Genomic DNA, 12324 nt, shown 5'->3' on the forward strand with positions numbered 1-12324 from the left:
TATTCGAGGCATGGATGCCAGTTATAATCTGATTATGCAAATATTAGGCGGTAATAGCGGTTAACAATAGTCGGGATCTTCGCGCATCCGTGAATCTTATTTATTTATTTTCGTTGGAGTACACGGCTATTGATTGAAAGATTTTTCATTTGCCATTTTGAAATATTCATTTGCCGTTTAGGAATAGAATGTGTTTTATGAAAATTATGAATACGTATTTATTTAAGTATAGAAAATTTTGTTGTATTTTTTCAAGTATTTATTTTATTTTAGAAAAATTGTGGAAATAATTTGAAAAAAGTATTATTTTAATCTTTAGAGAATGAGATCATTTGGCTTATGGAAAAGATATTTGTAAAATATTTATAATAAGATATATAATATTAATGTTATATTTATTATATTTTATGTATATTTTTAATTTTGCAAATTTTTAATAATTGCAGAAACAAATAATCTTAAACAAATATATTTGATTGGTTTAATAATTATAGTATTGATATATTGAAGAAAGTTTAAATAGCTTGTTCCAAATAAATTTTTATTATTTTTTTTTTACTTTTATTTTTATTACTTTGAATTTGTCCATGTGTAATATTCTATTGTGTAATTTATAAAAATAAGAAGTAGAGATGTTGTGATAATCATATTATCATAGGATTTAGGATGATAATTATAAATTAATATCAACAGTGTCAGAAATACAAAGCAAGAATCTGAGTCGAATCACGAGCAATGATCTATCTTCCCTTTTCTCTCACATATTTTCTTACTGACGTAATTTTGTCTATTTGCATTATATATCTTGTAATTGATATTAATCAATGCTTAATTGAAAATTGTCGATGCATACTTTTGTACATACGTAATAGTCAAATTCGTTACATGATAATTTACATCAATAAAGAAAAGCAAATATTGTTATTTTCGAAGTTTCTATCTACAATATGTATGTACAGTATGTATGTATGAAAATGTGCTCATACATACATACATTAAAACATTATATTACAGATTATCAATTCAGATTGATCAATTTATGTAACTCAAAAATTCCGATTTTAATAAAAGTTTATGTGTATGTAGAGCTTAATAAGTTATACATGAAACAATTTTTTTAATTAATTGACGGAATATCTTTTGAAAGTTGGAATGAAATCCCTAAAATTTTAATCAAGTTTTAAATACAATTTTATCTAATATTTTTTATAACAAAATGATAAAATTTTTGAGATAAATTTTGAACATTTTATAATTTGACATTTTATCTATTATAGAATTCTGAAAAAAATAATAAAACTTTGAATGTTGATTAAAAAAATTATATATTTATAAAATTTCATTAAAAATATATAAATTTAATTTTTTAATTCTTTAAACGAGTATTTTGTTTAAATAAAACTGTGAATATGTAGAGCATAATGGATTATACATATATATTTTCGTAAACTATTGTAAGTATAATTTATCTTATAATTTATCATTATACAATAAATTTTTTTATTATCTTGATAAATTTTTTTCTTTTTGTATTAATTATAATTAATTCCTTATTAATTAATTAAGATTTTTTTACTTTAAACTTTCATTTTATGATTCTATTATTGTTAGGAATATTATATATTAAATTAATTTTATTAATTATTTTCTGAGAATTCTCTTTAACAAAATATTAATTTTTTAATCTAACTTCAGATCTAATATCAATATATAATCAATATTTACATTATATATAATTTTAATTAAATTTCTATTAAGAAAAAACAATTAATCGATGATTATTTTTAATCAATGATCAACAAGTAACAATAAATATTTATATTAAAATTATTTATTGATGAATTTTTATATCAAATTAATTCAGTCAATAAATTCAGTAGATTCAATAAATCAAATTAAAAATATTAATTAATCAATGCTCAAATATAACAACTATAATAATATCATTATTACACGAAATAATTTTATCATAGATAATAAAAATTTCTAAAATATTGAACAAATACTTATATAAATTATTCATAAAAGTTTTTTCAATTTGTTTAGATTTGTTTAAAGTTTTATTATTTATAACAAAAATGACATTTTTATTACTTTAATTGCTTAATACATTATAAAAATCTTTTGAATTTTTTAAAATTCCAACTTTATAATTATTTATAATAAAAATAACATCTCTGCTTTAATCATTGCTATATAATACACTATCCACAAAATCCATTCAACACTTTAAAATTTCAAGTTTATAATTATTTATAACAAAAATAACAATCTTATTTCTTTTAATTATTTTTTAGTGTAATATTCACAAGAATCCTTTTACCTCTTTATTTTAAATTTTATAATTATTTATAAGATATAAATGATACTTTTTAGTCACTGTTTAGTACATTATTCACAAAATTCAACACTTTAAAATTCCAAATTCACAAGTTTGCTCATCACAAAAAATGGCACTCTTATTTTTTCAACCACTGCTTAGTACACAAAGGTACGATCCTTTATGGACGTGGCACGTGGAACCGGCTGACAGCAGTTTGTGTTGGCCAAGAGTCGTCATGACAACTTGAACGATCACCACGCGACAAGGACGATCATTTGGTCGACGTTTCGTGGAAACTTCGTAATGGAAGCGTAACGAGAACGTTCGCTTTACGAAATTCCGCGGGTTTTAAAAGAATATTTCCACTATTTACAAAAATGGTGGTGCTTGACAAACGGAGATCGTTGATAGTGTCCACCGCAGGCCATTTTTTCGGCGTTCCTCTAAAAGACAATGATACAATTAGGGACGAAGAGGAAGTGTTGGACAATTTTTTGGACAGAGCCTCGTGCAGAATTTTATGTGCACAACCGGCTGACGAAGAGGAGAAGAAAATGCAATTGAAGTTGAGCAATGAATTGCCTATTGGCAAGAACACATTGGTTTTTTTTAAGGTAAGAAAATAATTGGAGATAAAATCTGTTTCTGTAACGCATTGTAAAGATATTTATTAAAAGTGATGAATTTATGATATTTATTTTAGATGTTTATTTTATTTTATATGTTGATTAATTTGTTTCTTATTTTCGTAGAAATGCAATTATTAATATAACCTTAAAATGTAAATATTATTCCATATTTATGTAATTTTTCAATAACACGTTGGAATTTTTTATATTCGAATATATTCATTGAGAAAATATAAATTGCAAATATATAAATTGCAAATATATAAAAATATCATTACTTTTTTTAGTTTTATAATTTTAAAGTAGATATTCGAGTATAATATATATATTAATAAATTTTTTTACAATTTTCTTCATGGTTCAAATGTGCAAAAACTACATAAAACTTAATAGATTCATTTAATTAACTTGGAAAAATTAATTATAGAATTAGCTTTGAGAACACATGTTGACCTGAAAGACCTATGCTATTATATTTTATATTATAAAATATATATTCTTAAAAAAAATATATTCTAAAAAAGAATATAATATTTTAAAAATTAATAATTATTTTCTCAATGAAAATTAATAAAATAATAATTAAATCGAGGAGAATAATAAGTCTATCAGACTTCATGTGTGTAGGATTAATATGATTTTAAGTCACATATGTTTTGCACAATATAAATATTTGTTTCGTGAAAATTTATGAATTTCTCAAGACTTTCATAATACTTTTATAATAATGTTGCAAAATAATCGAAAAATTATTATTCAAGTAATATATTATCTTATAATTAGATTTTATTTTTTGAAAGTATGTGAAATAATTGTAAAAGTATGTAAATATTTTATATCTTGTTCTGCTACGGTTCAAATTAATATATTCTTATCTTGGTTTTATCAAATTTTCGCTATATTCATGTCAAGAATTATAGCTTTAATTCAATTCAAAAGATAGTTTGATTTTATAATAAAGTTTACAGAAAATTCTATTTGAAGAGAATTAAATTGAATTCATAATGAAGTTTGGAAGTTTCAGTTTCAATTTTTTCAAACAGAAAATTATTGAATGCAAATTATGTATCCATAATATCTCGTTATTATGAAAATTACCATTATATGCAAAAACTAAAATATTATTATATATGTAATAAATAAAATAAAAAAATGTTTATAAAGTAATAAAAATGGTTATAAAGTAAAATAAATGTATTAATACATGTCTTCATAACAAATTTTTGTTATAAACATATGAATTTTCATGAACAAATAATTCTTGATAATTGAAATGATATATTGAAATATACAACAAAATAAAAAAATAGAAATTTAATTCTGAAATTTTGTTTAAAAATTTTCAGTAAATTTGAAATTGTTCTTTTTCGAATAAATAATTTCTCAAAATTAAAACTGTGCGGATAATTTTTAGCAAAAGTAACATTGATAATATATACAGTTAAAAAAGTAATTATAAATATATACTTATTCTCATATTGATATTAACTATCTAATGGATCGAATTATAAATCGTCACTTTCATTTTTATTAAATTTCAAAATAAATATCTTTAATTCTAATACAAAATCGAAACAAATAGTGGGCCACATTTAATACAGTTAACAGAGGCATCAGTGACGGAAAAGAATTTCCACGACCTCGTTCACATCATGACTACCGGTTGTGGAAAAGGATCGACACTGATCGAGGCTCTCCGTCAAGTATGGGCGCCAACGCTTCGATCTTCCGGCCTGGATTCGTCCTACTTGAAAAAACTGGAGGAGAATCTTCTCGGCTCGTCAGCGGCGAGCTCTGTGCACGAGGAGGAGAATTATTGGAGGAAAATATGGGAGAACGCGAAACGATCGCACGACAAAATGATCTATGGAGAGGGTGTAAAAATCTTGAGGAGCATCAGGGCCGAGTTGGAGCGGGCGGCTGTTGCGAGGTGCTATAAAAAAAAGAAGTCGTTTCGAATTTTATAATTGGGCCGTGAGACATTTTATCCCCGTACATTAATCCTCCCCTTCAAGTTTGTGCAATATAAATGTTTCGAGGATAACACTTTTTCGTTATAATTGGTACATAAAATATGAAAGATTTAAGCATGGCGATAAGTATATTCCCTTCTCTATTTATTTTTACATAGCGATGGATTGATTAGCGTGGACGACGCTGTTGAAGTTGTATCCGGCTATGTCGACGATTTGTGGAAGTTAGGGGATCTGGTGTATACCGAGGAACGTATGAAATCTTTTTTGGATGTTATCGGAGACGAAGTGGTGTCTCTTGTGAAGAATTCAATTGAAGAGGTAAAAAGATCGAGATTTATAAATATCAACATCAAATTTTGTCAGAATTCTATGTAATATTTCTACTATTTCTGTAATATTTCTAATATTTCTTGTTTTATGAGTTATTAATTTTTACTTTTGTCAAAAGATAATTATAAATAAATAAACCATAAAATTAAATTAATAGAATCCTTTTTAAAATAATACAATATTTCAATATTATATTTTGAATATTTTAACTTTTTTTACATATCATGTGCGTTCTGTAGATTTTTTTTTTAAATACATAAATATTTGTAGTCTAGTTTATTATAAATATATTTATAATTTATCTTCAAACAGATTCGAACTACCGATGATCGAGTGAAAATCGAGGCAATATCAAATGGTGCCGCAATATGTGAGAAATGGACGGACATGGTGGAAAAATTCACCACGCTATTTTGGCCTCATCATTCGCTTCATTCGTGGAAGAGTACCAATTATATTCCTGAAAGATGTTCAAGGATTGGCAAACGATTAAGGTATCTTCGTTGTGTCTTTTTCTGTTCGAAGCAAGATTCAATGCTATCATCGTGATGTTTTAGGCAAATTGGCGAGTTACGTGCTCAATATAGACAATTAACCAGATTGCTAACATCGAATGAGAGATCTGGACTTGGCACGGACAACTTGATACAATGCCTTGACGATATCAGAGGTATATCTAGGATTTTTAATATTACGATATATTTTTTATTTATCTAAATTAAATAATTTTACATCTGTTTCTATAAATAATATTTCAATATATCATTGGTTTTATATATCCAAACGAAATTATTTTATACTTGTTATATTTTTTATTTAATTAATCATATTAGTGGTGTTTGATGACGATGACAAGGGCATCGAATGGAATCGACTCAAGAGAAGGGTCGAAGAGGGTTTGGCACCCGCCGAGGAACGAGTCGCGCTAAAATTGAAGTCACAAATTGCCGATGCCACCACTCCAAATTTTTTGCTCGCTGAATTTCGGCGCTACTTCGAGCTGCTAAAAAGAGACGGCTTGAAAAGGGTCTTGCGTGGAGAACGAGAGACTTTGCTTTCAGCTTACGGAGATCTTATAGGTGATTATAAAATTTAATCAAGCGACTTAGTATAAAATTTTTAATTTAAGAAAATTAAATTTTAAAAAAAACTAAATATTAGCAAAGAGGTTTATATATTTTCAACATTAGCAAACTTATTATAATACGTATATAAAATAATGATTGATAGAAAAATTTATGAAAAAAATTCTTTTGTATTGATTTTTACTTTTATTAAATTAAAATTAGATAAAATTGAGGATTAATATAGATAAATTTTAATAATTCTGTAATATCGGATCTTGAAAATCTCGAATCTTTAATTAATGGTAATAAAATAATAAAAATCTTCTATATATAAAATATTTTATTCATTACTTTTACTTTCTGCATCTCTGAAGAAAATTGCTTGGTTGGACCGGACACGAGTGATTTGTTAGACAGTCCAAGAATACTTCAAGAGGTTCAAGCTGCTAGATCGGCAGAATTAAGATTAGAAAGTTTAAATAAATTAGGAAAGGAACTGCTAGCGGATCTTCCTGGATATGGAGAAATTTCAGAGAGATTGATAACAGCTTTGAAAGATGTTGAAAGGAAAAGACAAAGCTTCGTTGATACTTGGGTAATTTTATAATTTTACAATTAATACGTTTTTCCTATAACAAATTTCATAATCACATTATAAAATTAGATGTAGAATTCAAAAAGAATTCTAATAAATATTAAAATAATATCTTCAGTAAAAGAATCTTCTTTTCTAATTTCAATGACTTCGAAATATATATTGTCAAGTCATTCTAATTATAACAATATTTCCATATAACAGCTTGACAGTTTCTCATCAAGATATTTAAACAAATTCTATTGTTTTATAATAAATTTTTTAATATCTATCTATAATTATATACCTTAATTAAATATTAATATAATACTTAGTAGTTTCATGACGATCAAATAAATTAACTTAAACCTAACCTCACTTTTTTATAGTCTATAAAAAAGAATTGATACATATCCTTTATACAAACAACAAATGTATCACAAATATTAAAAATATTAAAAATATTATGTATTCTATTTTTGCTTATAACTAAAACTTGGAACAATAAAGGAAAATCAAAAACATATTATAGCAAAAACATTTAAAAATTCATATTCATGTTTCTGAACATATTTATAAGATGATCGAAATCGATGAATAAAAAGAATTATTTTGTAAATTATCTTTGTTTTAAATAAACTTACCAATTTCCCATTAATAAATACTTTTAAACGTTTTTTAAAAAGGAAATGTTGCAAAGCATAATTTATTTGTCAGACTGAAGAAACAAAAGACGCTGTAACCAGGAAGGAATTGACATTAGGCACCGATTCTGCGGTGGTTGAATTAACCGGTACCAGTATGATGAGGGTCACGTACGATCCAAGATTGATGACTCTGATCAGAGAGGCGAGGGCACTTTCGAGTCAAGGGGTCGAACTTCCACGAGAAGTGAGGGATCTGATCGAAAGAGCTGGAACTCTGGCTGGACGCGCTAGAGCTCTTCAACAGGTCGCCACCTTTCATAACACGATTGGCGATCGTATGGTACCATCTCAAAGACCATTAATGCTCACGACCGCTCTTGAATTGGCTCGAGCTGTGCAAGAACAATCTGGCGTTGCTTGGTCCGATCCTCAAGCTGTCGATGCTTATACAGCCAGATTGAAAGAATTGGTAATTTTTTCGAGATCGATATTAAAATTGAAAATTTTTCACATACAGAATGCAAATATATATATAATTATATATTAAATATATATATAATTTGATTCCTGAAAATTCATTCCTGAAACATAATTATCATATAATAGATGTGGTATAGTTTGTTTAATTTTTAGGAAAAGAAAGATAGTTTAAATTTAATTCAATTTTATTTTTGATTTTTAATTTAAGTGCATATGCTTATTCAATAAATCGATTAATATAATTAAATATTAAAATATCAAATTAAATTAATATTAATATTTCTGTATATATTCAATTTAGATAAAGTTGTATGCAGATAATTTAGATGAAGAGTTTTGATAAATCTTGTTAGATATTATTTACGAAATAATAATGTAAAAAACAGATAATGAATGAATTATAAATGATACACATTTAATTTTTAATTAAAATTGAAACAGGTAAGGAAGTTCGCACAACAGAATTCAGAATTAGCTGCAAAACACAGTTCGTTAAGGGATTTGGTATCCAGTTTATTGAGAGGTGAGACTGTAAATATGATTGGGAATCAGAATGCTTGGAAAGATGCATTGATGAACATGAGAACGATCGTCGATACTGTCGAAGTTGAATATGGAAACACGAAAGCTTGGAAATTACATTGGGACAGACAATTGCTTAAAGCATTGGGCGTGGCTTATAGGTAATTACAAACTTTTGAATTCTTTTTTATCATGGATGTAATACTTTAATAATATTTTATTATTAATATTTATTTTAATAATATTGAAAGAAATGATCGAATTAATATTTAATAAAAATTAATATTAATTGTAGATAAAATTTAAAAATTAGAATATCAGAAATTTTTATATGACTATTTGTAAAGAATTAGAATTATATATACTACACTGGAAACTTTATTTATATAAATCTGCCAAGAAATAATCACGTTCATATTTAATTCTTCAATTAGCTATGATTTTTCATCCATTTTATATAAAAAGATTTCATGCAATATTCTTTCTAAAATATATAATAATATATATTTAATATAATATATTAAATATTATAAATTTAAAAAGATTTTAATAATATAACTATAATAGAATATAATATAATAAATGGAGTTTAAAAATATATATTTACTTTATTCCTCAACTATCACATATATTACATTTTACATATTGTGTCCTTTTACTTATCATATACATTCCATACATTTCTCTATATTCAAATTTTGCTTAAATGCACAAATATTCATAATCTAATAAAAATTATCTTATACTTTAATGAATTAATTTTTATTTATTTCTCAATTATATCATATTAAATGAAGTCAATGTTTATTATTCAAATAATAACTCAACATTAATAAAAAAAAAAGGAAAATAAACAAGAGCAAAGAGATCTCCAATGGAATAAACTTCACATCCTTCACTTCTCTCATATCTTTAAAAGAGAGCTTCCTTTTAAAAAATTCTCTCTGTTGAATACCAAATAAAGATTCAAATCGTTTCACATGGCCGATTTTCATATTCATAACAAAATTTTCTTTTTTTCCATGTCAGAGGAGCGTTGCCATCGTTGCTGAAGAAATTGCCGGAAGTTAAAGTGGAGCTGACATTTCGAGACGGCTCGTTGCAATGGCGGCCATCCCTCGAGGAGATTCGTGCCAAATTGTACTTGTCGATTCGTCGATCCCTCTCGATCCCCATGAATTTCAGGGGCGTTGGTGACGCGGCCGAGGCGCATTTCGGTGGACTGATCCAAAGGAGTTGTTATTTGTTCGGCAGTGTGTACAAACAGGCTGAAATCGCGCTTTCCGCTCTGGAAACTCTTCGAACAAAATGGTTGTACTTAGCTGCCCCTGCCAAATTCGACGCCGCTGAACGGTAATTTAAAAATTTAATGACCGTGTGATGCACCGTTTCTGCAGAATTTATTCTTTTGCATTATCTCGTCGTATTATTCAAAGGCATCGAAACGCTTCAGAAATTCTCTTCCTTCTATGCTTAGGAATAAAAATAAAGGGAATTTTGTTCTCTTTTTAATGTAATATGACAAACGTGTGCATCGTAGATTTCCTATTTTATAGAGTTTAAATTTTTTTAAGAAATATAACAAATTGAAAAAGAGTTTTCTATTGATTCGGCTTTTCTTCTGCATAATGTGTTTGGTAATAATAAAAATCGTTTTTCTTTATATTTAAAATCAATATTATAATTAATTTTCTTTTGGTTGCTTTTTTATGTTTTATACTCTTTGTAAACTACATCAAATCATAACAATATTATAATTTCTTTCACAATATTTGAATCTATATAGAATTATTTTCTAAATTATTTGTTTCCAAATTATTTCCAGTTATTTTAAAAAATCTGTAAATGATTTTTTTAAATAAAGGAGGACATATTGCTCATGTATTCTGATATGATAAGAGAGATATAAATGTTTCATTCATCAAGTTATGAATGCTTATATTTTAAAAGTAAAATATAATAAAATACTGAGTTATTGAAATTATCAATATTATTTTATAAATGTAGTCTGATTCCAAATATTATTTATTCAAAAAAAGAATGTGCATATGAGGATGGGGATGATATGAAGGTCAACATTTTTCTCTTAAATTATGTCACATACAATTGCTGCATGAAATTACTTGAACGTGATCTTAAAGAAAAATTTATTTAACTCGAAAATTTTTATTCAAATGAAAATTTGAATGAATATAATAGAATATAATATGTGGATTTTATATGTGGATACACATGGATTTTAATATACATAATAATTACATTTTTTGTTGATGAGATGATTCTTTAAGAAAGTGTAATCAATCTCAAAGTTTGCAGCAATTTTTCAGCCTTTATTAATAATTTCATTTAGAAATATTTTTTCAACAATTTTTTCTAATCAAATATTGTTTTAAGAAGAAATCAATGCTTAAAATTTCGCTCTTTTAAACATTTATATAATTTAATTTAATTTAAAATAATTAATGCAATAAGATTTTAGAGTATACAATATTCAAACTTTAATTTTTTTATCATTCTGTTATAAACAAAATTTCCAAATGATAAAATAGAAAATAGATTAAAAAGAATTCGTCTCTATCAATAAGAAAATTACTCCATATATAACTTATTATACTTTTCATACACACAAATTTTCATTCGAATAAAAAGATTTTTAAAATAGCGTTTAAATATTTTTGTTAAGCAACTATATTTTTTATTGTGCATCAAATTTAATAATCACATATTTCAAAATGTTTTTAATCTAAAAGATTGAAAGGAAAATCGCCGCAAGAATGGACAAGGGCTTTCAAAGATGCCAAACAATGGGCTCAAGAGGTTAGACATCGTAACTTTGCTATCAATTAAATATAGAATTCATTTCCAATTTAATGATCAATTTACACAATGAAATTCGATAATAAAACAAGGTTGGAAGATTGCGTGGCAGCGAGGTGAAAATCTGGTGCATTAACGTGGACACATCGACAACCAGAAACGACTTGGAATCGGCTTCCCGTCGTTACTGGGAACGTTTGTGTTCCGACTTAAGGGTGGAAGCTTCTTCGAGATTAGTCGCCATCGTAGAGTTCCTTTCATCCGCCTCGAAGGAACTCGAACGTAGACCACGAAACGTAGAGGAAGTTGGTTTGGCCTACGAAGCTCACGCAAGAATCGAAGCGCAATCTTCCGGTATGGCCGAAGAGATGGAAGCCATTGCGGGTCTTTCCAAAGTGCTGGCTGCATGGACTAGCGAAAAACTTGAAGGTAGAACAATTGTGCAATTGTTGAATGATTGTTGGAATGAAAGAAGGACCTCATTAGACAATCGTCAATTTCTATATTTTTAAAAAAATAAGAATTTGGCAATATTGAGTTACAAAATATGTTGTAACTTTATCAGTTTTGCAACAATCAAAATTATAAATTTATAAATTCAAAAAGGATATATTCTGAGGTTGTTCTTGCATTCAATTTATTTCGCACATTATAAATATACTTATAAATGATGTTACATAAGATGATTTATAAAAAATACTTGAATATTTTCCATGAAAAAATTAATAAAAATAATCGATTGTCTCAATATAAAATTATATAATAAATATTTTATTTTTAAATCTTTAGAATCACTGTAAAATAAAATAATATAAATATTATAATATATAATATTGTTAAAAGATTTTTAATTGCTTTCTTCTTTAATATTCATGGAATTTTAAATCTATTTTGATGAATAAAGAAAAGTAGATATTTTTATATTTATACTAAATGAAATGTTTATTTGAAACTTGTTT

The 12324-nt window shown here is 26.1% G+C and overlaps 1 protein-coding gene across 1 annotated transcript in view; it reads left to right on the forward strand.

Annotated features, from left to right (window-relative positions):
- Nucleotides 1–2700: 2700 nt before the first annotated feature.
- The window catches only part of LOC122715437 (cytoplasmic dynein 2 heavy chain 1), a 37427-nt gene continuing 27803 nt past the window's right edge, over nt 2701–12324 (forward strand). Inside the window, exons 1-12 of the mRNA XM_043937632.1 lie at nt 2701–2937; nt 4554–4882; nt 5084–5246; nt 5571–5752; nt 5816–5928; nt 6092–6337; nt 6700–6920; nt 7617–8015; nt 8468–8709; nt 9578–9901; nt 11299–11365; nt 11458–11794. Coding sequence (XP_043793567.1) covers nt 2701–2937; nt 4554–4882; nt 5084–5246; nt 5571–5752; nt 5816–5928; nt 6092–6337; nt 6700–6920; nt 7617–8015; nt 8468–8709; nt 9578–9901; nt 11299–11365; nt 11458–11794 — 2860 coding nt within the window. The remainder of the gene's footprint in view (nt 2938–4553; nt 4883–5083; nt 5247–5570; nt 5753–5815; nt 5929–6091; nt 6338–6699; nt 6921–7616; nt 8016–8467; nt 8710–9577; nt 9902–11298; nt 11366–11457; nt 11795–12324) is intronic.

The sequence above is a fragment of the Apis laboriosa genome, unplaced genomic scaffold (genome assembly GCF_014066325.1).
Source record: "Apis laboriosa isolate Shangri-la unplaced genomic scaffold, ASM1406632v1 scaffold35_cov144, whole genome shotgun sequence".
Classification (NCBI taxonomy): Eukaryota; Metazoa; Arthropoda; class Insecta; order Hymenoptera; family Apidae; genus Apis; species Apis laboriosa.